Source organism: Hydra viridissima, unplaced genomic scaffold (assembly GCF_058129835.1).
Source record: "Hydra viridissima isolate aposymbiotic clone 2 unplaced genomic scaffold, HvirCarnegie_v1 scaffold_2, whole genome shotgun sequence".
Classification (NCBI taxonomy): domain Eukaryota; kingdom Metazoa; phylum Cnidaria; class Hydrozoa; order Anthoathecata; family Hydridae; genus Hydra; species Hydra viridissima.
The window spans coordinates 17,872,205-17,896,934 of record NW_028324301.1 but is presented as its reverse complement, the minus strand read 5'-3'; the positions used below and the strand labels follow the sequence as shown (position 1 = coordinate 17,896,934).

At 29.0% G+C, this 24,730-nt stretch overlaps 3 protein-coding genes across 9 annotated transcripts; 1 reads left to right on the top strand and 2 right to left on the bottom strand.

Moving 5' to 3' along the window:
- Positions 1 to 2,315: 2,315 nt before the first annotated feature.
- On the bottom strand, positions 2,316 to 5,046 carry LOC145194665 (beta-1,3-galactosyltransferase 5-like). 2 transcript variants are annotated; one of them, XM_080072340.2, is made up of 2 exons: positions 4,921 to 5,046; positions 2,316 to 4,035 (listed from the first exon to the last, which is right to left on the bottom strand). In XM_080072340.2, exon 2 carries the CDS (start codon positions 4,017 to 4,019, stop codon positions 2,802 to 2,804), a length of 1,218 nt encoding a protein of 405 aa, XP_079928466.2. In that variant the 5' UTR covers positions 4,020 to 4,035; positions 4,921 to 5,046; the 3' UTR covers positions 2,316 to 2,801. The 2 variants fall into 2 exon arrangements, with proteins under 2 accessions (XP_079928466.2, XP_089936392.1); XM_090080266.1 differs by lacking the exon at positions 4,921 to 5,046 and adding an exon at positions 4,302 to 4,441.
- A 1,385-nt stretch (positions 5,047 to 6,431) lies between these two features.
- On the top strand, positions 6,432 to 19,709 carry LOC145194022 (uncharacterized). Of its 5 annotated transcripts, none has more exons than XM_090079459.1 (6): positions 6,432 to 6,750; positions 6,966 to 7,115; positions 7,898 to 7,945; positions 8,725 to 9,084; positions 9,973 to 10,068; positions 10,162 to 10,299. In XM_090079459.1, exons 1-5 carry the CDS (start codon positions 6,712 to 6,714, stop codon positions 10,039 to 10,041), a joined length of 666 nt encoding a protein of 221 aa, XP_089935585.1. In that variant the 5' UTR covers positions 6,432 to 6,711; the 3' UTR covers positions 10,042 to 10,068; positions 10,162 to 10,299. The 5 variants fall into 5 exon arrangements, with proteins under 5 accessions (XP_089935585.1, XP_089935584.1, XP_089935583.1 ...); XM_090079458.1 differs by lacking the exon at positions 9,973 to 10,068 and adding an exon at positions 19,518 to 19,709 and having other exon boundaries at positions 6,434 to 6,750; positions 10,162 to 10,411; XM_090079457.1 differs by lacking the exon at positions 9,973 to 10,068 and adding an exon at positions 13,655 to 13,779 and having other exon boundaries at positions 6,435 to 6,750; positions 10,162 to 10,411.
- On the bottom strand, positions 13,335 to 24,343 carry LOC145182500 (uncharacterized). Of its 2 annotated transcripts, none has more exons than XM_090079455.1 (7): positions 24,019 to 24,343; positions 16,183 to 16,329; positions 15,917 to 16,113; positions 15,710 to 15,839; positions 15,484 to 15,569; positions 15,157 to 15,364; positions 13,335 to 13,929 (listed from the first exon to the last, which is right to left on the bottom strand). In XM_090079455.1, the coding sequence occupies exons 1-7, from the start codon at positions 24,164 to 24,166 to the stop codon at positions 13,649 to 13,651; spliced, it is 1,197 nt and encodes a 398-aa protein (XP_089935581.1). In that variant the 5' UTR covers positions 24,167 to 24,343; the 3' UTR covers positions 13,335 to 13,648. The 2 variants fall into 2 exon arrangements, with proteins under 2 accessions (XP_089935581.1, XP_089935580.1); XM_090079454.1 differs by having other exon boundaries at positions 15,157 to 15,373; positions 24,019 to 24,338.
- Between the last annotated feature and the right edge of the window lie 387 nt (positions 24,344 to 24,730).

Genomic DNA, 24,730 nt, shown 5'->3' with positions numbered 1-24,730 from the left:
AAAGGAAAATCTGTCGTTGTTAAGTAAATATTTGATCTTTAATTGTTTATTTTTTACTTTTGTTTTTTTTTAATCTGTGTTAAAACTATGACATTGTACAAAACTTTAAAATGTGCATTTTCCAAAGGAATCGTTGATCTGTTCAACTAACCTCAAACACTTTAAGCAGCCATATTTTCCTCTTTTGTAATGCGTTGTAACTTGTGACAAAATTACCGTAGTAAATTTTATCAAAATTTACAACGGTAATTTTATCGCAAGGTAATTTTATACCTTTGGACGTCCCAAGGTATAACACATTTAAATTTTTTATAAAAGCAGTTAATTAGATGAAAGTGGTTAGTAATTTTTATATTTCTGATTAATTTCTAACTAATATATTTGTAATTATGTTTTAAGCGGTTTTTAATGATAATTTTTTAGGGTTTATATGTGAATAATTATCCAATAGAAGAGTTCAATTTATTGAAGATAAAAACATCTGAATTAATTGTACATAATTCAAATGAAACCGGAAACTCAACGGTACACAAACCTCCTAAAATTCATTCTACTAAAAGAATAAAACAGGTTCAGATGAAAGGGGACTTAATGTAAAAAATTGTAAATGCTATCGGCAACAGTATACCACCAATGCTAATTTTTACCACATCGGAGCGCCAAATGGTTCAATCAGGGGTGCAAATTCACAAAGATGGTGCAATTAAAAATTTTTTTTATTATATAAAGCATTTTATCAAGCATAAAAAACGGCAGTCCATCTTTCTAATACTAGACAACCATGAAAGTCACATCTCAATTGAAGCTTTAGATTTATGGAAGGAAAAAGGTATGATGTTAACTTTTCCTTCCCATACATCCCACAAGCTGCAACCGGTAGGTCGGTCTGTAAATGTGACTACAACAATTTTTTGAATGGTTAGATATTATCTAAACCTGGAAAGACTATCCAGATATCCATGATGTCGCAGAATTAGTTGGTAATGCTTATGAAAGAACATTTACAAAAGAAAGTTTTGAAAAGGGATTTCAGGTTAAAGGGATACGTCCATTTGAAAGAAATATTTTATACTGAAGACAAATTTCTTTCTTCCTATGTAATAGATCTTGAACAAGTCCAGAAAAATACAATTCCTACGAACAATTATAAGGTTCAACAACTAACAAATGAGGTTGATTTATCAACTTCCACCACTTGTCTAAAAGGAAATGAGATGCCCAGCTATTGAGATGTGAAGTACAGATCCCTTCAAAGTCTGTACAACAAATATCTACTGTTGAGACTCCAGAATGGGTTCGCCAGTTTACTTAAGCTTCGGTTAAAAGAAGAGTTTGAGGCGCAGACAGTCAGGAAAAAGTTTAAGGCGCAGACAGTCAGGAAAAACCAGAATACTTACAGATACACCTGAAGAGAAGTTAACTGAATAGCGAAATAAAATTAAGCAGAAAAGAAGATCCGTTGGGAATAAGAATTTCTTTCCTTGTACAAATAAAAATAAAAATAATCCCAGAAAGAAAAACAAACAAAAACGCCTCTAGTTCAGATTATGAGAATGTGTTTTTAATTTGGTGCAGAAAACTGTAATATATTTATGTAAAAATTAAAACAAGGAGGTTTGGAAGAAGAAATGGACTTAGATTTAGAGGATAGCATTAAGTGTGGTGAAATAAAGTCAAATGTTTATGTTTTAGTTAAACTGTCTGGTAAAAGGGAAATATGTTACTATGTGGCAAAAGTATTGACAGAAACCGACATTGCATATAAAATACAAAACTGGAAGGAATACTTTCCTAATAAGAGATGAAATGTTTTTCTAATAAGAGATGAAATGTTTTCCTAATAAGAGATGAAATGAATAAAAGAAAGATGTAACATGTTAATTACTTTCACCTTCAAATTCAGGATTTTTACTGAGCATATAAAACAAGTAACTGAGTTCCCCGTTGATTTCAATGCATATGACATTTCTATGAACTAGTCATATAGGAATATAAACGTTCTTTTAGGTTGTTGTTGGTGTTACTTTTGTACTTTTGTACAAATTGAATAAAATTTCTTTGCTAATTTGAAGTTCCACTTTCATTTAGTACCAAGGTACAACCTGGTGTTTTACCTTGGGATATAATGTAAGGGCGTAAAAAATAAGTTTTACTTTCGTATTAAAAATCATTTTTTAAATTTTGGTGTCTAAATTTTGGGTTTTAAAGTAGTACTTAAAAAACAAAAACTTTTTACCAGTCAAAATAAACATATTTATTCCTAAACATATTTGTTCCTAAACTATCCCAAGGTGCAACACTCTCGCTTAATTGTGTTTTTTTTTTTTTCTACTAACTTTTTGCATTTATTTGAAATTCTAATTAACATATCTAATAGATAGAATATCAAATAAGTGCAAAAGATAAAATTATTCGAATAAATAAGGTAGGAACTTATAAATGTTAAATAATAAACTTTAAGGAGGTAATTTCCCAAAATAACAATCCTCCTTCTCCCTCATTAATTGGATTCCTCTAAAGAATTGTTCAACAACGGTAATCACATTAAAATTGTTTCAAATCTAGTTTAGTTATGTTTTGTTGAGCTCTTGTAAAAATGTATTAAAAAAACTATGATACCAAAAAATATTTACAAACTCATAACGTGTGAACAATACTTAAAACAATTTTAGGTGATGAAAACTTATAAATGAAGAGGAAGAATTGGCGAGATTGATGAAATGAAGAACAAGCTACGAATTATAATTATTTTATATACCTAAGTTTTTTTAAATAGTAATAAATAGTAATAACTTAGGCCGCTACGGCGGATCCCACTCGCACAAAGATTTATATTCGTTCATTGCTATAGCATTCCAGTGCATTGTTATTTGTTTTTCTGCTATAATACCATGCATAACAAACTTATTCCTCCATTGACATATTGGTCTCTTTAGAGCACTCTGTTTGGAAAATATAAACGGCAAAAATCTTTCATCATTTTTTGGATATATATTCAAAGCATTAGTTACCATACCCATGTAAGCATCCTCATTAATAATTTGTTTGATAGATTTTGCTTTTATAGTTATATTTTTAAGTATGCTACCCGACAGCATATACCCACCGCCAGCGCAGTACGGTTTGTAGTATTCCTCGCTAAAATCTTCAAATGGAACATAATTTCGATGCCATGGGTCTCTTATGACTGGCATCCATTCGTTTTTTCTTCCTATATACTTAATATTTGAGTCTTGTTTTGGTAACCACGCTCCGATTGACAATATATTTACAAAGCAATCATCATCTGACTTCAACACAAATTTTGCTGGACAATGATCTGCCAGCCATTCAATTGTCAATAGAGTTTTGTTAGCTAAATTTTCATAGGTATCCTCATAGTTAAGACGAAGAATATCTTTGAATTGACGATTTTCACTTTCAACAAGTTTTTCAACATTTATGTTGGTATCACGGCCTACAGTAAAAATAGTGATATAGTTGAAAGGGTTATTTAAAAATATTTTTTTATTAATATCCGAGTCAGATCTTCCATAGCCTCCTCTAATTGCTGCTCTATTAAAAAAAGCCCCGGGCCTGGTTGTTATAATGATAATTAAATCAAGGCCTGGCCTACATTCTGGTTCTAAAATCGGACTAACTCTTTTACTTGCAACATAGTCGGCAGAAAAAATTGTCTCAAAACTCCTTTGTAAATACTTCGCTATTTGTTTGCCACTTTGCTGTAAGCAACTCTTTGCTTTCGCATGTAGCTCTGCTGAACTCAAGAGGCTAGGATTTATTGTAAAGCGTGGAGATTTATTATTTCTCTTTTCTTTAACGATGTTTTTAAATTGGAAGTTTGTAAAATTAATACTTCTCTTAAAGTCCGTGTGATATTGTTGTAGTTTAGACACAACAGACTTTAAAGTGTTAACTTCCCATCGACTATCAGATAACTGTTGGTATATTAAGGTAAATATCGAAATGCAACCGAGACAAGCCACTACTACTTTTCTCCGACGCAGTAGAGAAAGCATTATGCAGGAAAAAAATCTAAATAAAACATCATATTAAATTTTCCTACTTCTATAAAGATAAAATGTATAAAACAATATTAGCAACTTTTAATTGAGGTGTAAAGTATTTAATATGAAAAAGAAAGTTTTTTATTTGACATGCTGCAGTTGTAGTTAAATTCTTGGGAAATGGATTCTTATTCATTCTAATTTTTTAGTTTATAACGTTTATTTTTTGTTAAGAATAAAATAGCGCTTTTAATAAAACATTTTTACGGAAAAAATTATTCAAAGTATATTTACACATGGCTCAAATTTAACATGCGAATGTCAATTTCTAGCTACCGGTCGATCATTGGTCGATAACGGTCCAGTAACAGTCGATCTTTGCCACCCTACCAAATGAGTGGTGCCGTTAAAAACCTTAAGCTTCAAAGTTTACGTTTTTTTTTACAAATGATAACGAGGTTTAAATGGTGAGGTTTGATGGCGAGATTCAAGTGATGTTTTATTGAGTTTATTTTGATATTCTGATTTAATTTTATTTTTTGGCCTCTGTCTTTGAACAGGATGAATCACTTTTTAAATATTTAAACTTTTACACTTTTAAACTTGAAATTGTTTCAACCTTAACGTTTGCTTAATATTACTTTTTATCATTTATTTATTTATAACTAAATGTGAATTGGCAAAAAAAGTTTTCAGATATTCTTGGTATGTAAAAAAACTATAATCGAAATGATAATACGTGTTTTTTTAAGAGCAATCAGCAAAGTTATTATTTTAACTAATTCTCAAAAATGTTTGAAGTGTTGCCAATCTGAAAACTGCAAAAAAGTTCTTCAAAGTTTTTAGATTTAAACCAGGAAGGTTTTAAATGTTTCCTTTTGAAGCTTGAAAAAATAAATTCATACTAAAATACCTTCTGTTACATTCTTCAGATAAAACACTTTTCGATGTCTATGATCATAGGCGAAGTCATCGTTGATTATCTGGCAGACTTCTTTATTTTTATTTCTGCCAAAACGAATAAGAATAAATCATGCATACATTGTGCCATAAAACATTCGGCACTAGCAACCTCACTTTAACTCGATAAATATTTTTATCGATGTAAAATGAATAAAATCCGAACTTTCGTTGTTTGTAAAATTATGGTTTAAAAAAGATTTTTTAAGAAAAATTTTTAACATTCTTAATGAGATTTTTAATATTCTTTTTTATTTAGACAATTTTTTAAGTCAGAATAAAAATAAAATATGTTAATATCAAGGTGTTTTTTCATAACCCTTGATCGGTTTTAAAAATTACTAAATACTATTTAGTAATACAAAACTTTTAGCGAATCTTTTAAATTTTTCTGCAAAATCCAAAGCCTTTTTATTACAATATTCACAACTTGCTAAAAGACTGTAATCATACGTTTATCACAACTAAAAATAGGTTTGTAATAAAATACTCGGGTAACTTTAAGCTCAGTAATCTATGTCAATGACAAGGACTGACATTTATATAACAAAGCAGAAAAAAAATTGACTGACCGAAGGTCCCTTATGGTCCTCAGGGTTGATTTTTTTTTTTTATTATATATTGAGCTCAATATTATTATTTTTTTTTATTTTTTTTTTTTTAAAAAAAAACGGTAATTTAAATTTTATTCTTAACTTAAAACAAAAATTATTTTTATTTTAGGCAAAATTTTTAATCAGTCCATATCAATTTTGTCATAAGTCTAGTTTTGGTCCTATACTTGCCCTCAAATCTGATTGCGGTCTTACTAGCATTTAGTTCATCTCTTATTTTCTTTTCCTTACAATCAGATTTGAGGCCAAAGAGATTAGTGTAAATGGAGCTTTAAACTAACGGATAAAAAGTCTAATAATATTTAAAGAACTTTCTCTTCAAGAGATTTTTAAAATTCATTTCTTTAATCCCTAATCCGCAATTATTTTCAGCAACACAAATTAGAACTTAAGAGTTTAAAAGGCATTTTACATTTTTAAAATTTAAAAACCAATCGCTCTTTATGTTCATTTCTTCCTGTTTGATGTTTTACGCACAATCAGAGCTCTGCCCTTTAAAATGATATATATTAACTGGATACTCGCGCTTCCGCGGTGAAGCAAATTTTTTGCCAGCTTGATTTGTCTTGCCTGAAATGACGCGTGATAAATAAAAGCAAAACAAAAACGAATTATTGTCAGTTTATTTATGAAGCTTGACATCTAGTTAATATATATCATTGGCCCTTAATTCTTTTACATCTTAAGAGCTCTTTTTTTGTTGTTGTTGTTTTTTTTGTTTTTTTGTTTTTTTCCTTTTTCCAATAATGAGCCTTCCGAAAATCGTCAAACTTAGATATCAAAGTTCAATATTTAATTTTTTAGGGTCATTTTTAAATTAATGCGGACTTGATGTGCAGATACCCTCCTCACAGAATTACGATGAACAATAACAGATAAGTTAAGAGTTTCGCAAAATTCGGATTATGAAAAAGCGCCAAAAGTTTTCGTAAATTTAATTTGTTGGATATTGGGCTGTTTTGCCAAGAATACTTATTTACCATATTTATTAATTTTATATCTACCAAATGTGACCAGTAAATTCAAATCATAAAGTTGAGATAATCAAACGTGGGGCATTTAAATAATAAAATCATAAAGTTGAGACAATCAAACGTGATCAACATCTGTTTAAATATCCAGCAATTGTAATGCCTCGTGTGAAAAGAATAGAAGATTGCAAATATGAGGCAATTTTAAACTGATAATAATTTTTTTTTTCAACGTCTGTTGTTTGTTTTAACGTCAGTCACTTCAAATCGGTATTGACAGGAACGTCACGTGAGTGACAGAACTTGGTTTCGATTTTGTTATTGCTAATAGCTCAAACCAATTAAAATCAGATTTCTGGACTATTTCTAATTGTTATTAAGACTCATTTTTGTCTTTTTTATTATTTATTTAGAATGGCCACCAGTTATATCAAGTTAAATGGGAAAGTTCATGGGAAACTGCTGAAAGTCTTGCTGGATATCAAGATCTAGTAGATAACTTTTGGGAATACATTCATGAGTGCAGATGTGCTGGTGGCTTTAGCCCAAAACCATTAAAAAAGGTATACTTTTATGCAAATTGATTAGAGTATGTAGATTAAAAGTCTTTAAAATAGTTGACAGCATAAGAGAAAACATTAAAGATTTCATTTTGTTAAATTTTAACCAGCTTTTTAAGATTTTTATCTTTTATCCAATATTGACACCAAACAGCCAATCAAACAGTTTAGAATATGTTAATTGAAAAAAAGATAATATGCATTTTAAAATAAAATTTACTTTCAAATATCAAAAGTTCTTTCATTGATAATTGAAAGAATTTTTGGTATTTGAAAGTAAATTGGTATTGATAATATAAAGAATTTTTTAAAGTTGAGAGAATTGGTATTGACAAACCGACAATTGTTCCAATTATCTCTTTATCAATACCAGTTCTTAATTTCGACAAGATGATTAAAAAGCCTATCTGTACTTTTATTAAAGAAAAATACATCTCTTGTTATTCACTTTTACATACCACAGATCTTGTTATCTGGTAAATTGTTGATTGCATCTCTGCTAAACATGAGCTATCACCTTCAAGTATCCACACACTCAAGCTAAATCATTCTTTTAAGTCAAATTTTAGACAAAATAATTTAGTAAACAAACCATATAACTTAAGAAAAAAGTTTAAATATAATTTTAAAATTTTTGTATAAAATTTTGTGTAAAATTTTTGTGTAAAATTTTTTAAAATACGTATATTTATTCTTATTCTGTATATTTTATTTTAATGAAAATTATTTTTTATTATAATAAAATATAAAAAATAATTTCATAAAAAAAAAATAATTTTTTTTAGCAAGAAATAGAAGTTATATATGACAATCTGTTAGCACCTTTTAAACAAGTAGGTTTTTTTATTTTATCATTATTGTTGTTATATGTACATGTTAATAAGTTTAAGTCTTTCACCTTAACTTTGCCTATCTGAAAATGATAAAGAATGCTATGCTAAAGTGAAAAGATATTATATTCTGAGAGAGGAAATAAAAAGAAATGTCATGGCTTATAATATGATCATTTGTCTTGTTTGATATCACTAAGTTAAACATTTGAATTGGTTATTAAAATTACATTTAAATTTTATCTAGCTGTCTCCATAAAGTATGCAAAAAAAAAAAAAGTTGTTAGTAAAGGAGGAGGAGCATGATTTAAAATTTAAACTCCATTAGAAAAATTAATCTCATGAGTTGATTTATTGGTAAATATTTACTAGGGTTTCAAAAAAATGCAACAAATTTAGTTCTGATTTGTTGCATTTATTTGTTTAATTTTTCATTTTGAGCCAATATTTATATGCAAAAAATATGCCTGCATTCACAAAAAATTAAAAGGATTTGGAACAGATTTTTTCAAATATCAATAGATCCAGATCCAAGTGCTAGAATCTATAAAAATAATAAATGAATTCGATCCCAGTTAAAAACATTGTTTTTCAGCAAATAGGAGGTCGTCTGATTTATATATAGCCATCTTCTAAAGTCTTAACACTATACAGAAATTAGGTCTTCATTTACATCAAGATAGTAATTTGTGTTGAGGGATTTTTTTTGTTCTAAAGCCTCAAATATTGCCTTGATTTTTGAAATCTGGTGTTTTATAAATAAATTTTAAATACTTTTATAGGCAACTAATCACAACAGTTTGTTTCCAGTTTCAACCCGAAATCAAAACACAAACTTTAGTTGTATATCATCATTAACTTCTTCAGCTCTTTCTTCAAATGTAATTGCAAATGTTTGTCACAGTACCCCTGAAAAATTTCAAAAAGAAAACCAAACAGAAGTTATGCAACCTTTTCACCAGGTCATTAAAACAGAGCCTGATTTTGAATCTACTTGTTCCTTTTCTTCTGTAAATTCACCATTCCATAAACAAGTTAAGAGTTGTGCTAGAGTTAAAGGTAGCAGATCACAAGTTGCTCAAAGTCTAAACCAAGACACATCAAATAAACAGCTGTATGTAACAACAAAGTCAGATGATCAGGTAAATTTTATTTAGTTATTCATATTTTTATGACAAATGTTTCCTCCTCACCTTTATCTGACTTTAAAATCCACCGTTCTGTTTCTAGTCGTAAAAGTCCTAGGCTATTTACATGAATAAAATTAAAAAAGATAAATTCTTAATATTCTGTCTGACAGAGGTAATTATATTCCTTAAATGCTATAACAAGCTACATCTTCTCTTCTGACATTATATTATTTTAAATTGCCAGTAGAGTGAAAGTTTATTTGGCTATGAGAACTATCTCCATTAAAAAATATGTAAAACTAAATATACTGGTTATAAAATTATTTAATATATATTAATATTAAAGTTTGCTTATAAAGCTTTTATTTATAGCACTTCCATTGAGATTTAAAAGTTCATAGGTTAGTTCTAATTATTTGTTAAGGTAATAAAATCCATTTTCCCGTATTTTGGCTGCAATGATGATAATGATAAAAAATGTGCCTTTCAAAAAGGTCAAAGGTGACTATTTACCATATTGTTAAATAACATTTTAAATTATATATTTACTGTAATTGTAATTTTTTTGTATTTAATAACAAAAAAATTACAATTACAGTAAATATATAATTTAAAATGTTATTTAACAATATGGTAAATAATATTGTTAAATAACATTTAACAAAAACAAAAAAATTTTTTGTTTTAAATGTTTGTTTTAATTTATAAAATTTTTATAAACCGATTCTAAAGAATTTATAAAATATAATTAGAGTGAAAATTATGCTTTTCATATTTTAAACAGCATAAAAAAATAAAAAGTAATTTAGTATATTTAGCAAGTATTGGAATTCAGTACCTTTAGTTTTTAATGTCAAAAGAACTGCTGTTGGGTTTAATATTTATATTGTTATTTTTTAGTACAACAGTTCATCCAATCATCATGATCGTGTTTTTCTCTTTTTCACCTATTGTAATGATAGGAGATAATTATGATATTCCGTAAATTATTCCATGGTAAACTTTAAAATGAATAAATTGATTTTTAGATGGGTTCATTTAGCAATAAAATTCTGCAAGTTTTCATTTTACATAATCTGTCTGTTTTAGGTATCTTTTAGCAGTTCATCGTTAGAGAGTTTTGTTGTCTCTTGGGAGAATGAGAATCCTTATTGTCGCATTGTTTTCCTGTGTCGTAGTTGTAACAAAGAAATGAATTATAAGCTCAAAGGAAATTGGAAAGCGCACTTTATTACCCATATGGATGTTAAACCATTTCAATGCGAAATTTGTAACTCAGGTTTTGCACAGAAAGTTCAGCTGATCAACCATATGGCTAAAAAGCATAATGTAAATTAAGGTAAATTCTTATTTTTAAGTGTTTCAGTTTTTTTCAGAGCTCTAACCTGAGTAATGTTTTTTATCGCAAAAAGTTGTGGTGGTTAAATTACAGTTCAGTTGATTAACATCTCAGTTATTATTAAAAACTGATAACAGTTTTAAAAATAATATCGATACAAGTAAAATTGTTCACATTTAAACACCTTTATTTTCTACTTTTGTTAGTATGCAATTGATTTTTTAAAAAAATAGATTTTTTTTTTCCAAAATTGAAAAGAAAGTTCAGTAATTAGTGTTTTTTTTAATCTGAAAAATGATAACAATGAGAATCTTCTATTTGTTAGATGTCAACTTGTTCTCAAGATGCTTCATTTAGCATTCACACTTTATAAGCATTCCGACCTAAATATTACGAAAAAATAATTGAGAATTGGATGCATTCATATGTTGGAATTATTGTAATCTAATCAGAGTTTGCAATAAAGAACAAAAAACTTCAAACCCTTAAACTTAAAACTTTATTTCCTGACTTATTCTAAAGCTAAATTGTATATCTGTGATGCATATAGTAAAGGATTTGTTCAATCTACGGCTTTTAAGCTTCATATGAACACTTATGGTTAATTGAGCCTATTTATACCTTATGCCATTAAAAAAGCTTATTTCGTGGTGTTACAGTTTGTTTACAACTTTTTTATTTTTGTTAATATTTTGTTGATATATGTTAATATCTTTTCAGTATTTTAGTTAATATTTTTTTCAGTTTTTTTTTTTTTTTTTTTTTTTTTTTTTTTTTTTTTTTATACCAAGTTTTTAAAAGATATTTCTGCTGTTTAAACATGTAAGAAAATGTACACAAGAGCAGCCTATATATTTTATTGTAAAATTCTTTATTTATATATATTTTAACTTTTTGAAGTCATTTTGTTCGTTTAAGTTTTGTAAAAAATGAGCAGTTAGAAAGAAATTCTCATTATTCAAATACCAGTCTCCTGGTATTTGACTTGTTATTTGAATTGAGTTTTTAAATTTGATGAGCACATTTTCTTTAATTAGTTGCAACAAGAAATTGCGAAATAGATTAAATATCGGTTTTCTTTAATGTTTACTTCTTTGGACTTTTTTTTTTTTTCTTATTTGAAAATCATTTATTTTCTCTTTTGGGCTATAAAAAAAATTTTATAAAAAATACCGAAATGTCGAAGTTAAGAATGATTACGTCGATTGCATAGATTTCGGCACTTTCGTTCATCCACTTTCGCTGGTTACTCCTGAAGTTTCGTTATGTACATAAGGGTTTTTTAAAGTTTAAAACCAGAGTTAGAAGTTTTAAACTTAATTGATCTTCATAGATTTTAATAAGCAAATCAAGTATGAACTTCTATATTTTATATTGAAATTAGCAAAGGTTATGAAATGGTTATGTACCATCGTCTTAAGAATAACTTGGAACTGGAAAAACATTTTTCTACAAAATGATGAGTAAAATGTGGCATTAAAACACGGTTTGTAATCGTTCTAGTTCCCTATCTAACATAATTTTTTTTTATCGTTTAGAAAACTTCAATTCAGATAAGTAAACGTCATAGTTCAACTTCAAAAATCTATATAAATTTGTTATAGCATGTAGACAATAAATAATTTTATATAACTTTACATATTATATTTTATATGAAAGATATTTATCTTTAAAGAAAAAAATAAAGCATGCCATCGTTAAATTCGGATCTATAAACTTCGTTTTAAAACTTGTCACTAACACATTTTAATTTTTTTTTTTTTTTATTTTTATTTTTTTGCGTAATTACATTAAGTAATGATAGTATTAAAAATATCAAAAAACGAGTCTGACTGCTGAAACTCGAGTTTGAAAACTTTTTGACGAAGTGCTTACAAAATTTAATGGCTGCATAATTATGGATAACGAGACGTACATCAAATGTGACTTCAAACAGCTCCCAGGTTCAAAATTTTACACTTCAATTGTTCGTGGACGTGTCAGCAACAAGTTCAAGTATAAATCATTAGATAAATTTGGTAAGAAACTTCTCTTGTAGCAAGCAATACGCAGCTGCGGTCTAAGATCTCGAGCTTTCGTCACATCGTCAACTTTAAACTCGGATGTTTACATCAAGGAATGCTTGCAAACTAGACTTTTGCAATTTTATTGAAGTCAGGATGTCCCCTGTTGTTTCTGGCCTGATCTTGCTTCTTGTCATTATTCTAAGAAGACCGTAGAGTGGTACAATTCGAGAGACATCAAATTTATACCAAAAAGCTTAAATCCGCTAAACTGTCCACAGTTCCGTCCCAGTGAGAAATTTTCCCCTGCAATTATCTTTTTTTTTTTTTACAGCAAAAACTTTCAATTGTATAAAGTTTTGTCTTCTTTTTACCCAAAATAGCAGAGCACACCATCCAGTTATTATTTTGAAATCAGTGGATGTTTATTTTAAAATGATAATTTTGTGTGATAATCAAATTATCCAATTTATATTTGACATGGAATTGTGAATCACTTCTACAATTCACCTGCTATCAATGTCAGCAAATTTGTTTAAAACCAACAGTGGGACGTCATAAACAAGCAAAAACCTTTTTTACTGACTAATAACTCATATGGAGAACTTTTTCACAATACCAGTCTATGTATGCCAACACCAGTTATTACACTAGTCTAGTCAAATTTCAAGGAATAGTTTGAAACCTAGAAATGTTAAGATCTGGCCTTATAATAAAAAAAAACTTCTTTTTAAGTAGTTATTTGATAGAGAAAGTGTCTTTACACGTTAGTTTTTGGGACCATTTTTTTTCTTATAAAGAATAAAATAATAATAGCTAAATAACATAAAACGCAAAAAACGAATAAACAATCAGAAAGCAGTTATCTAGGGCGAGTTTCAAGCGTGTGCTCAATATATTTGAAGCGTGTGCTCAATATATTTGAAGCAAGAGTAGAATTATTATAAAATAAAAAATATTTACAGGCTGTGATAAAATGTAAAATTTAACATTTACCGAATGATTTTTTTTATTAGAAAATAAATAAAATACTCTTTTTTAAAATATTTAAAATCTAGGCGAGCTAAAAATAATTTTTTTTGCCGAATGTTTGTTTTAATTAGCACCTGCTTTCGAAGTTGTGAGTGTTATTCTGTTAGATAAGATTTACTTGCAATTAACAATATTTTTAACTTTTTAAGTTTCTAATAATACCTTTTCGATAATTTAATTAATTTCAAATTTTTTCTCGTATTTATAGAACCTCTGCGATGCTTTGATAATCAGGTTGATTCAATGTAGAATAGTACGAATCCTCAGGATCTATATTCAACGATGAGTATTCTGCAGATTCTCGTTTGAGAGCGAAATACTCTGTATTTCCAAATGTTTTTGACGTACTGCTTTCATAAAGGGTGTTGTATTCTTCGCTCTCGTTGTTCACCAACTTTTCTCCTTTGTAATAATTTTTCTGACCTAGTACCATTGCAGTGAGATACGTTTGGTTCTGGAAAGATTTGTCATCATAACTTGTATCTAAAAATGTTGTGTGGATACATTAGGAATAAAAAAAGGCGATTTATTAAATATTATTGTAACTTTTTTATGTTGTCACTTAAAGTAAAGTGCTTATATATCGTCCTCCTAACGCGTTACAATTATAAAAACGCGTTAAAGCTTTAAAAAAAATTAAGGCCGATTTTTTAAACTTTGCTAGAGGTATTCCGTCTCTTTCAAATGTTTTACAACTTTATTTTACTTTTAAATTAGACGATGGAAACTTTGAAGAAGAAAAGCGGTCTCACAAAAATAATATTACATAATATAAATTTAAATATGAAATACAAATATAATATACAAATATGATATACAATTATCATATACAAACAGAGAAAAACATTAAGAATCAATCCAAAAAGAAATTTTAATTTTATTCATTAAGAGCCTGCATAAACTCCTCAGGTGACTACAAAATGATGTCCTTGAAATACTTCAGGATCAAATGCATAAATACCTTTTCTTTTAAACCAATGTTGTTAGTTTTAAGTGCTACAATGAGAAGATAAATTTCACAAAGCAAATAGGAAACCTAGAGTATTTTCGCAGTTCGTTCGGGTTTTTTTTTTTATTGGACAGTCACCAACAGACTTTGATAAAGTAAGCAAGAGCACTACATCTAAAGCTGAAAAGTGTTTTTCAAACGGGGAGGAAGACAATCAATTGAATTTACTCTTTCTATCGTCCAATCATTAAACTAAACGTTTCGAGTGTGTATATAATGTCCATCAAGGATAGAAACAGTGGTTTGGGAAAGCGAACAACTAGAATCTTTGAAAATCGAGTTTAACTACTTTGTTAAGTGTTACAAAAAACTTTTTTTTAACAAATACTTCAAAAACTTATACTGTAAACGATACGCGCAAATGTTGTACATTAATGCTCCAACTCAGATGAGACAAACACAACCAGAAGTGTTCGCTAAGCTTCAGTAAAAAAATTCAACTCTAATTTATAAGTAGCACTTACAAAATATTAAAAACCTTGAGGCCTGTGAAATGTGTTTTTAAGGTGAATTAAATCTCTAACAAGTTTCTCTTTAAGGTATTACTTTTAAAGAGTAATTTAAAACCACCCCAAGCTTTTTTGTTGTCTCTAACGAGTTTAATTGGTAGCTGGTTGTAACACTATCTCAAAGAAATAGGGGGAGGGGGACAGATAATGGACACTTTACCTTACATGACAAAAACTAGCAGCTATAAATACCGTAAGGTGTTTCCACTTGATCTGTAGGCTCATGGGAGTTCTTTAAAGAAGATTTGCATTTTTTACGCTTAATGCGCCAGCCGATGTATAGCATCACAAATGTTACTATTGCTACAAGAATAATCGCAGCAACAATCAAGCCTATCATCTTTGCGGTACTGTCAATCTTGGCTCGTGTATTTGGTTTTGACACTGTGGTTGTGTAAACCTGAGATACCTTAGCATACCATAATTGAGCGAGAAATAATTTAAAGCAAAGAAAAAATTTGATTAAGAACTCATACTATTACAAGACACTAAAGTGCTTTTTTGTATTAAAAAACTTACAAGCGTTTGTTTTTTCGTTTGAGTTAGGGTAGGGATGTTTGTGGTACTTTTCTCAGCTACACCACATACCGATTTAGCAAGATCAACTTTTAGAACAATTTTCAAGCAAGATAAAAGATAAAACAGCATGTGAGAAAGAAATAATGTAAAATTAAAAAAAAAAGACTTTTTAATAATATAGTTCAAATATATCTTAAATTGATCTTAAATCATCAAATTTACTTACAACTATTCCAAGTGCGTTTACCCGCAAATTTTAATAAGACACATCCCACTATAGTTTGATAATTATTTGCTCGGCAACGAACATTAATTTTCCAAAGCTGTCCCCCATTAGCATCCTTATTATCAGTTAACTAAATAATGCAAGCTAACATCAGTATTCTACTACTAAACTGTCGGGATACCGGCAAACAAATCAGCAACAACCTACCATTAATGTATCGTTTAAAACTAAATTAAAACCATAAAAACTTGAATAACCCCATTCCATGTTCTGATTTAAAATTTGAACAGAAGTAATCTCAATGTTTTTGCAATTATCAGCAGATTTCAAGACACCAATAACATTTGTTTTAGCCGAAATAGTTTTGATGGTTGAGTTTGAAGGATGAATATAAAAAGAGCAACCTAATAAAAAATATCAATAAGAAAATTTCTTTGATGCAATCTTTACCAATCTATAAATCAATACTTTACCAGCTCTTTGCCCAGCATCGGTCGAGCACCAATAGTTGCTTGAAGATAAGATAGTACCTCCGTTTAGACATAAACACGAAGTTTTGTTGATTTGAGCTGCTCTTATATCCAAACATCGAGCGCTTGACTCGCAAGTAAGAGCGTCACCTAAATTATTTCGCTGAATTAACAAGATTTCACTTTCAACATACGTCAGAAACAAAAGTTTTATCCACCGTGCCATTGTTAAAAGTTTAAAAATTTTTATAAAAATGCATCTTAAGTAAACAAATCAATCTTATAACCGAAGTCACAATTTGATCATAAAATATCTTTTAAAATAGATTACGATTGTGTATACAAAGGAAGTTGTTGAATCATTAGGCAAAGTTTAGTTAAGCAGCTTTTTATTAAAATCGCTTTGTTGCTCGATTATCACGACATCGTGAACAGTGCTGTTTTAAAAAAAATAGACAATTAAACTTTTACAAACAACCGTGACATTCTTGTTTCTGGTTTCATTGTATTTAGGTTAAATATCTTTATGTAATTAAAGTCAAACTTGTGGTTATTGATTTATGAGCTTTAACCAGGAAATTCATACCAACATTCGGATTATATTTAACTTACTTTGGTTTTTTAGTTTGTAGTGTAAGTTTCCTAAGTCTTTTTGAGATAATTTTTTATTAAGAACAAAGTTATATAGAGAAATTTTTAAAAATTTCGCAAACTCCATATGACAAATTTTTTTTTTTTTTTAAAAATCAATATTTCGCCGCTTCTCTTAAAGCGTCGGCTTTTGACGCACATATTTTTATACAATTTTTCCCACTGTAAATTTGTTATTTTTTAATGATTAATTTTCTGTGCTAATTCCAAAAATGTAAATTTTTTTCGATATCATCGCCCGTTGCAAATTTAAAACGTTTTTAGCGCCAACAGGCAACTGAGTGCCCATTCATCGTCGGTGCCTCACAAAATATTTCATGGGATATTGTTAGTATGCTTCTCTCACAGCAGAGGCTTGGATTAGGAAAGAAAGGTATTGGGTTACAAGACAGATAATAATACGTATATTGTAGACGGAAAAATACGTCATTAATAGGTACTTTATATAGGAGGTTTTCCGTTTCCGTAAAGTAAAATCTTTTATAAAACTTATAAAAAATGCTTTGCATGCCTGTTATCAGATATGCATTTAAGGTTTTTTAAACTTTGATATGCTCAAGACAAAAATAATTCGTTTTTAAAACACCTTAGCCTACTCTAAATGCGTATCTAATAAGCATTATATACGTATTTGTGCCGATTAAGTTCTGTTCTTCACATAATAGCTACTAGAGGATGTCGAAAACCTCCTAATATGTTTTGCTATGTGTATGGATACTGTATTGAAAAAAATTTGGTATTACATAAGATTGTAAAAGGTACCAAGAACGAAGAAATATTTTGATAGATAACGAAAAATATTTTGTAATGCCCATAGGTAATCAGGACAAACCATGGGCCCCTCATGTGATATGGAGAGAACAGAAGAAGTATCACGAGGAATGTTACTTTTCTGTGATTGATATTACTAAGTACAAAAAAAACGTCCCATCATCGACAGTAACTTTCTCACTTGATGACAGCCTACCAGCACCGCAACCACAAAATTTAAACATATTTCTTATCATACTCTCCAAAAGTCTTACATTTAGTTCAATTAAACATGAAGTATTTACTATGCATTTATTTTTTTATGAAGTTTTGAACGCTACTGTTATTTATGACTATGTTGAAGCTGCTATAGGTTGTTTTTTCGTTCTTTTACAAAGGATACAAAGAATATTTTATCTCAAGAGTCAGCAAATAACAGTAGCGAAGTCATGGAGAAAGCTTTTGTACCAATAACAACTTTTCTGTCTCACTTCCCAAATCAGAGTGATCTCGATGATTTAACTAGAGATTTAGGTCTCACTAAGTCAGGAGCTGAACTTCTCTCATCAAGGCTGATGGAGTAGAATCTACTAAACGAAGACGGCAGGACATGTGTGTAGGGGAAGTTGGGGCACAGTGGATCGGATTTCTTTATTTTTCAAATTGAGTAAAAGTTAAAATCTGTATTTTATCTTTTTAAAATTGAAAGGATTGAGATATATGTCCTTTATGATAAGAAATCACTAAAACCCAAATATTTATTATCTAACGCTTCACAGAGAGTTTTAAAGTAAGTAGTATTAATTTATTCACTGTACTTCAGTACTGGGGTACAGTGAATCGCTATCTTGGGCACAGTGAATCAGTAATAATAATGTGAATAATTGTAGTGAATAGATGAAAAGCCAAATAATTTTGAGGCTGAGGGAGGAGAGACACTATGTTTTTGGCATAATTTTGGTAACTAGATTAGCATAAAATCGAAAAAATAGGCATTTAAAATTGAGAAAATAAAGAAGGATTTCATTGATAAAAAAAATTATTCAAACATCTAAATAACAATATTTTTTTAAAAGTAAACATAATAACAGAGTGCATCATCATACATGTTTACAGAACTTGTGTTACAAATTTTTTTGTCTGTCTGTTTTCGATTTCTGACCGTATTGACTAAACCAAATAAAACATAAACAACCATTATTGTTAAAAATGAAATTGTGTGGGAAGTATTTTGTTAAACTATTTTTTCAAAACAATATACACATCAAATATTATAAAACCATAATGAAATAATACTTAATACAAAATTTCATGAAATTAATAAAAGTTACTTTAAATATATTTTTATGTATTATATTCATATACTTAAAAGTTGTTCAAAAAATAAAAAATAATAATAACACAATATCTCATAACTTGAAACTAATAAATTTATTTGCATGTTGTTGATTTGTTAAAAATACATGAATTTAATCTTTAAGACTTTTAATGTGGCACAGTGAATCAACCGATTCACTTTAGCCATGACTCACTGTGCCCCACTCATAACAAATTTAATTCAAGTCTAATTTCTTGAGGTTCAAGTGTTTGTAAAAGAAAAGCTAAAGTGCTAAAAGGAAGCAAAAATATCAATAATCCGAAAAAAAAACTTCAACTTTTTAAATGATTTCAACCGTGATCTCCATAACAAATAAAAAGAAAAATTTATGGGATAACGAATATAAATAAATATGGCAGATATATGAGCATATAAAGTGATGACATTATCATGATGAACAAAATCCTAATCTTTGAGAAAATGCCTCTTATTCACTGTGCCCCTCGATTCACTGTACCCCACCTTCCCCTACCGGAAACAATAGAAAGAATTAGAAATTTATTATGACTTGTGTAATGGTGTATGTTATTGTAAAGATTGGTTTGTTTACTTCACTTAGGCTCGAGCATGATCCTGTACAATGGCCACTGTTCATAGATAGCTCAAAACGGAGTCTCAAAGCAGTGCTGCTCCACAAGGAGATAAATACCCATCTTTGCCTCTTGCACACTCGGTACAGAAGAAAGAAGACTATCATAATGTCAATGAATTTCTTGACAAAACTAGTTATTCAAATCTATTTTCTTGTTTGACATAACATTTTTTTAAAAAATTAACGGAAAATTACATATATTTACATAAATTTCAAATATAAATATATTTTTTTGTTTAACAAAACATATTCTTAAAATAGCTTGTTGTATATTAGCTTTTCTGTTTTTGGTTTTTTGAATAAATATGATAAAATAAAATACAAATTCTCAGTAAAACTAAGTGTAAATTTTAATTTTAGTTAAAATTTAGTTTGTTTAGTAGTAGTGAAGAAAAAGTATTTGTATAAGTTGCCATTTTAAACCAAGAAACATAGTGATTTGGTCTATAATGATAATTACTAACCAACTTGCAACTGGTGGCAGCTGCCGATATAGTAATCTATTAATTGCTTGTGCAGAAATCTCAAATTTCAAATAACTACTATTTGTTATATAGCTTATGTACCTTTTAGTTCTTTAACGTATGCTGTGTACTTGAAGGTTAATAACACAACTGCATGATAGACAGCTGAGTTTCTTTTTAAAATAAAATATTTTGGCAACTTAGTATCGTGATAAAATTATTTAATTTCTATATAAGTGTAGCAATGATATATAATAGAAAGTATAACAGTATATAATATAGGTAAAAAAAGTATAGTAAATGATTTAAATATTTCTTTATTTAAAAATTTATTAAACAATACATTATGAAATTTTTTTTTAAGGTGTTTTTACATGCTTTTATATCTTAAACTAGGAGTAATTGTTCCTAAACTTTAAGAGATAGTTATTAAAATTTAAAGATATAAACTTATATGTATCATAGATTTATTGATAACATACGTGATGTATGTTATCAAAAAGGTACCTTAAAAATCTTTAAAGTTGTTTTAAATAACAAGTAAAAAACAATTGACTCGATTATTGAAAGAATATTACAAAGAATAATTTATAAATAAAATGATAAATGATATAAAATATTTACATTTTGTATTGAGTATTCTTTTTGAATGATATATCCATTAATTACATTCATGTATTAAATAATCGTAGAAGGAACCCCTGAGTTGTGGTACTCACAGCACTCAGCTAACAGTTCCTGCAGCATGAATATATCTGGTATCAAAATAGAAAATAGAAAATTTATCAAAATTGTAAGTAGACACTATTGCCGCTTACCATGCAATTATGCTATCAACCTTCTAGCATACTGCATTAACTTAGAACTAAAAGGGACATAAATTATACATAGATATTACTTTTAATTGTAAATTGTACTTAAAATGTATATCGAATATTTTGAACTTTAATATTTAAATAAAAAATTTCTTTCATTGATTAATTTTTTCAAAATCATTTAATTTCTTTCGATTAATTATAATTTTATTTCATAGTCTAGTTTTTCTTTCATAAATAACTCTTAAAACATCTAATTATTTTCTTTCGTATTTTTGTAAAGTAGTGAGCAACGATGAATCGTTTAACGATGAGTCGATCAATCGTGTTCGATCCATTGAACAACTCATCGTGTTCAATACTTCGAGCCCAATTCGTTTGTTCGATATATTTAACACAGTTAATCTAACAAAAATCTGAACGATTAACGATGTATTACATAAAAAAATATATAAAATTGTATAAGGCTATTTATATAAGTTATTTTTTCGATTTACGATTATGTTCCCTCACACCATGTAAAATTAACAATTAACACCAACTTTATGTCCCCTGGAAATCTCTTTAGGAGTAAATAGTATATGGGTACAAGGTTCACTACAAGAAATTTCAAAATCAAAAATGGCCGTCCGAGCGAGATATTCAATATTTTTGGTCCAAAATCTCATTTTCGCCATATAGATGTCAAAACTTAACATACTTTTTAATTTTTTTTTATATTGAAAAGATATTTATTACTGCAGCAATATTCTATTAGCTCTATAAAGGAATGTATTAAAACTTTTGAATTAACAGGATGCTATGTGAAACAAGCCCGACAGTTCCAAAGTGTTGTTCACCCACCTATCATTCCAGGAGACGAATCATCATTGATTCTTGACCTAATTCTTCCCATGAAATTGCATCTCATATTGGGAGTTGTAAATCACATGTTCAAAAACATGCTTCAAGTGTAGCCAGGTGCCAAAGAATGGCCTTCGAAGCTGCACATTCAATGGAAATGAATGCAATAAACTTTTGGAAAATTTTGCTCTGTTGGAGTCTCTTGCACCAATGGACAAAGCTCAAGAAGTGGCAAATTTCACTGGTGCATTTCAAACACTTTATGCTGTTGTATTAGGCTGTTTTGGAAACCATTTGGAAGCCACCTACAGTCAGAAGGTTAAGGCATTTATATCTTTGTACCTGAAACTTCCAATAACTGTGATACCAAAAGTACATGTTCTTTTCACCATGTTCCTCTGTTCATTTCTAGAAATAACTATTCTTTGGGACTCTTTAGTGAACAAACAACCGAGGCGATACATTCCAACTTCGCTAATCATTGCCAGCAATTCAAGAGGGACCAAACTCATTCTGATTACAATCTTCAACTATTCCAATGTGTTGTGGACTTAAACAGTAAACTTATGTGAATTTATGTGGAACGACAGAAATTGTAGCATCAGAATTTGTTCTTTATACATGCTGAAAAGAATTGACCAAAAAAAATTCAATTTGTTACCCTTATTTCTCTGTTCCATGTTTTGGCTTAAAATACATAATATGGTTAAAACTTACACCCTAGTATACCTACTCTGCAAAGTGCATATTGTGGAGCCAATTTTGCAAATATTTGCTGTTTCTATTAGCAGCAACAAATAGCTTCTCAATATAGAAAAAAAAAAAAAAAAAAGTATTGACAATATATATATGGCGAAAATAAGATTTATGGACCAAAAACTTTGAATCTGAATATCTCGCTCGGACGGCCATTTCTGATTTTGAAATTTCTTGTGGTGAACCTTATATCCATATACTATTAACTAATAAATGGAGTTTCCAGGGGACATGAAGTTGGTATTAATTGTCATTTTTACAGGGTGTGCCTATGATGTCTTTACATTTCACATGAGAAAAAGTAACTAACTAACAAGTAAAATGAATCGTAAATCGTTCAATTAAATAGATCGTTAAATATTATTAATCAAGGCCAATTTGACTTCAACTTTATTTGAAAAAAAAACAATAGAATACGCTATCTAGTTATATTTTGAGATCAGTGATACAAGTATTCGTTAATTCGGCCGCCATCTTGAGAGGCTAAAATTTGGCATATACGCCATCTAATTATGTTTTGACATCAGTGGTTTCAATTATACGCCTTAAAGCTTTAAAAAAAATTAAGGCCGTTTTTTTTTAAACTTTGGAAGACGTGTTCCGTGTCTTTCAAATGTTTTACAACTTTATTTTACTTTTGAATTAGGCGATGGAAACTTTGAAGAAGAAAAGCAGTTGTCAAAAAATAGTGTTATATAACATAAATGTAAATATGCAAAAAGAGAAAAACATTAAGAATCAATCCAAAAAGAAACCTCAATTTTACTCATTAAGAGCCTGCTTAAACTCCTCAGGCGACTGTAAAATGATGTCCTTGAAATACTTCAGGATCAAATGCATAAATACCTTTTCTTTTAAACCAATGTTGGTAGTTTTAAGTGTTACAACAGGAAGATATGTTTCGCAAAGCAAATAGGAAACCTAGAGTATTTTCGCAGTTTGTTTGGGCTTTTTTTTATTGGACAGTCACCAACAGACTTTGATAAAGTAAGCAAGAGCACTACATCTAAAGCTGAAAAGTGTTTTTCAAACGGGGAGGAAGACAATCAATTGAATTTACTCTTTCTATCGTCCAATCATTAAGCTAAACGTTTCGAGTGTGTATATAATGTCCATCAAGGATAGAAACAGTGGTTTGGGAAAGCGAACAACTAGAATCTTTGAAAATCGAGTTTAATTACTTTGTTAAGTGTATTAAACAACCTTTTTTTTAACAAATACTTCAAAAACTTATATTGTAAACGATATGCGCGAATGTTGTACATTAATGCTCAGATGAGACAAACACAACCAGAAGTGTTCGCTAAGCTTTAGTAAAAAAATATTCAACTCTAATCTATAAGTAGCACTTACAAAATATTAAAAACCTTGAGGCCTGTGAAATGTGTTTTTAAGGTGAATTAAATCTCTAACAAGTTTCTCTTTAAGGTATTACTTTTAAAGAGTAATTTAAAACCACCCCAAGCTTTTTTGTTGTCTCTAACGAGTTTAATTGGTAGCTGGTTGTAACACTATCTCAAAGAAATAGGGGGAGGGGGACAGATAATGGACACTTTACCTTACATGACAAAAACTAGCAGCTATAAATACCGTAAGGTGTTTCCACTTGATCTGTAGGCTCATGGGAGTTCTTTAAAGAAGATTTGCATTTTTTACGCTTAATGCGCCAGCCGATGTATAGCATCACAAATGTTACTATTGCTACAAGAATAATCGCAGCAACAATCAAGCCTATCATCTTTGCGGTACTGTCAATCTTGGCTCGTGTATTTGGTTTTGACACTGTGGTTGTGTAAACCTGAGATACCTTAGCATACCATAATTGAGCGAGAAATAATTTAAAGCAAAGAAAAAATATGAATTCCTCCCCTCCAAACGTTTTATCCACCGTACCATTGTTAAAAGTTTAAAAATTTTTATAAAAATGCATCTTAAGTAAACAAATCAATCTCATAACCGAAGTCACAATCTGATCATAAAATATGTTTTTAAATAGATTACGATTGTGTATACAAAGGAAGTTGTTGAATCATTAGGCAAAGTTGAGTTAAGCAGTTTTTTATTAAAATCGATTTTTTGCTCAATTATCACAACATCGTGAACAGCGCTGTTTAAGAAAAAAAAAAAGTTTAACTTTTGCAAACAATCGAGACATTCTTGCTTCTGGTTTCGTTGTATTTAGGTAAAATATTTTTATGCAGTTAAAGTAAAACTTGTGGTTATTGATTTATGATACGAGCTTTAACCAGGAAATTCATACCGATATTCGGATTATATTTAACTTACTTTGGTCTTTAAGTTT

Excerpts from the sequence above, each read along its gene's own strand:
- LOC145194665 (XM_090080266.1), bottom strand. The coding sequence starts at position 4,321 with ATGTTAAATTTGAGCCATGT. Across the intron at positions 4,036-4,301 it reads ATGTTAAATTTGAGCCATGT|ATTTTTTTCCTGCATAATGC; the intron begins GTAAATATACTT and ends TGTTTTATTTAG.
- LOC145194022 (XM_090079458.1), top strand. The coding sequence starts at position 6,712 with ATGCCTCGTGTGAAAAGAATAGAAGATTGCAAATATGAG. Across the intron at positions 6,751-6,965 it reads TAGAAGATTGCAAATATGAG|AATGGCCACCAGTTATATCA; the intron begins GCAATTTTAAAC and ends TTATTTATTTAG. Across the intron at positions 9,085-10,161 it reads CAACAAAGTCAGATGATCAG|GTATCTTTTAGCAGTTCATC; the intron begins GTAAATTTTATT and ends TGTCTGTTTTAG.
- LOC145182500 (XM_090079454.1), bottom strand. The coding sequence starts at position 24,166 with ATGATAGGCTTGATTGTTGCTGCGATTATTCTTGTAGCAATAGTAACA. Across the intron at positions 16,330-24,018 it reads TCAAGTGGAAACACCTTACG|GTGACGCTCTTACTTGCGAG; the intron begins GTATTTATAGCT and ends GAAATAATTTAG. Across the intron at positions 15,840-15,916 it reads TTTTAAACGATACATTAATG|TTAACTGATAATAAGGATGC; the intron begins GTAGGTTGTTGC and ends TGCATTATTTAG.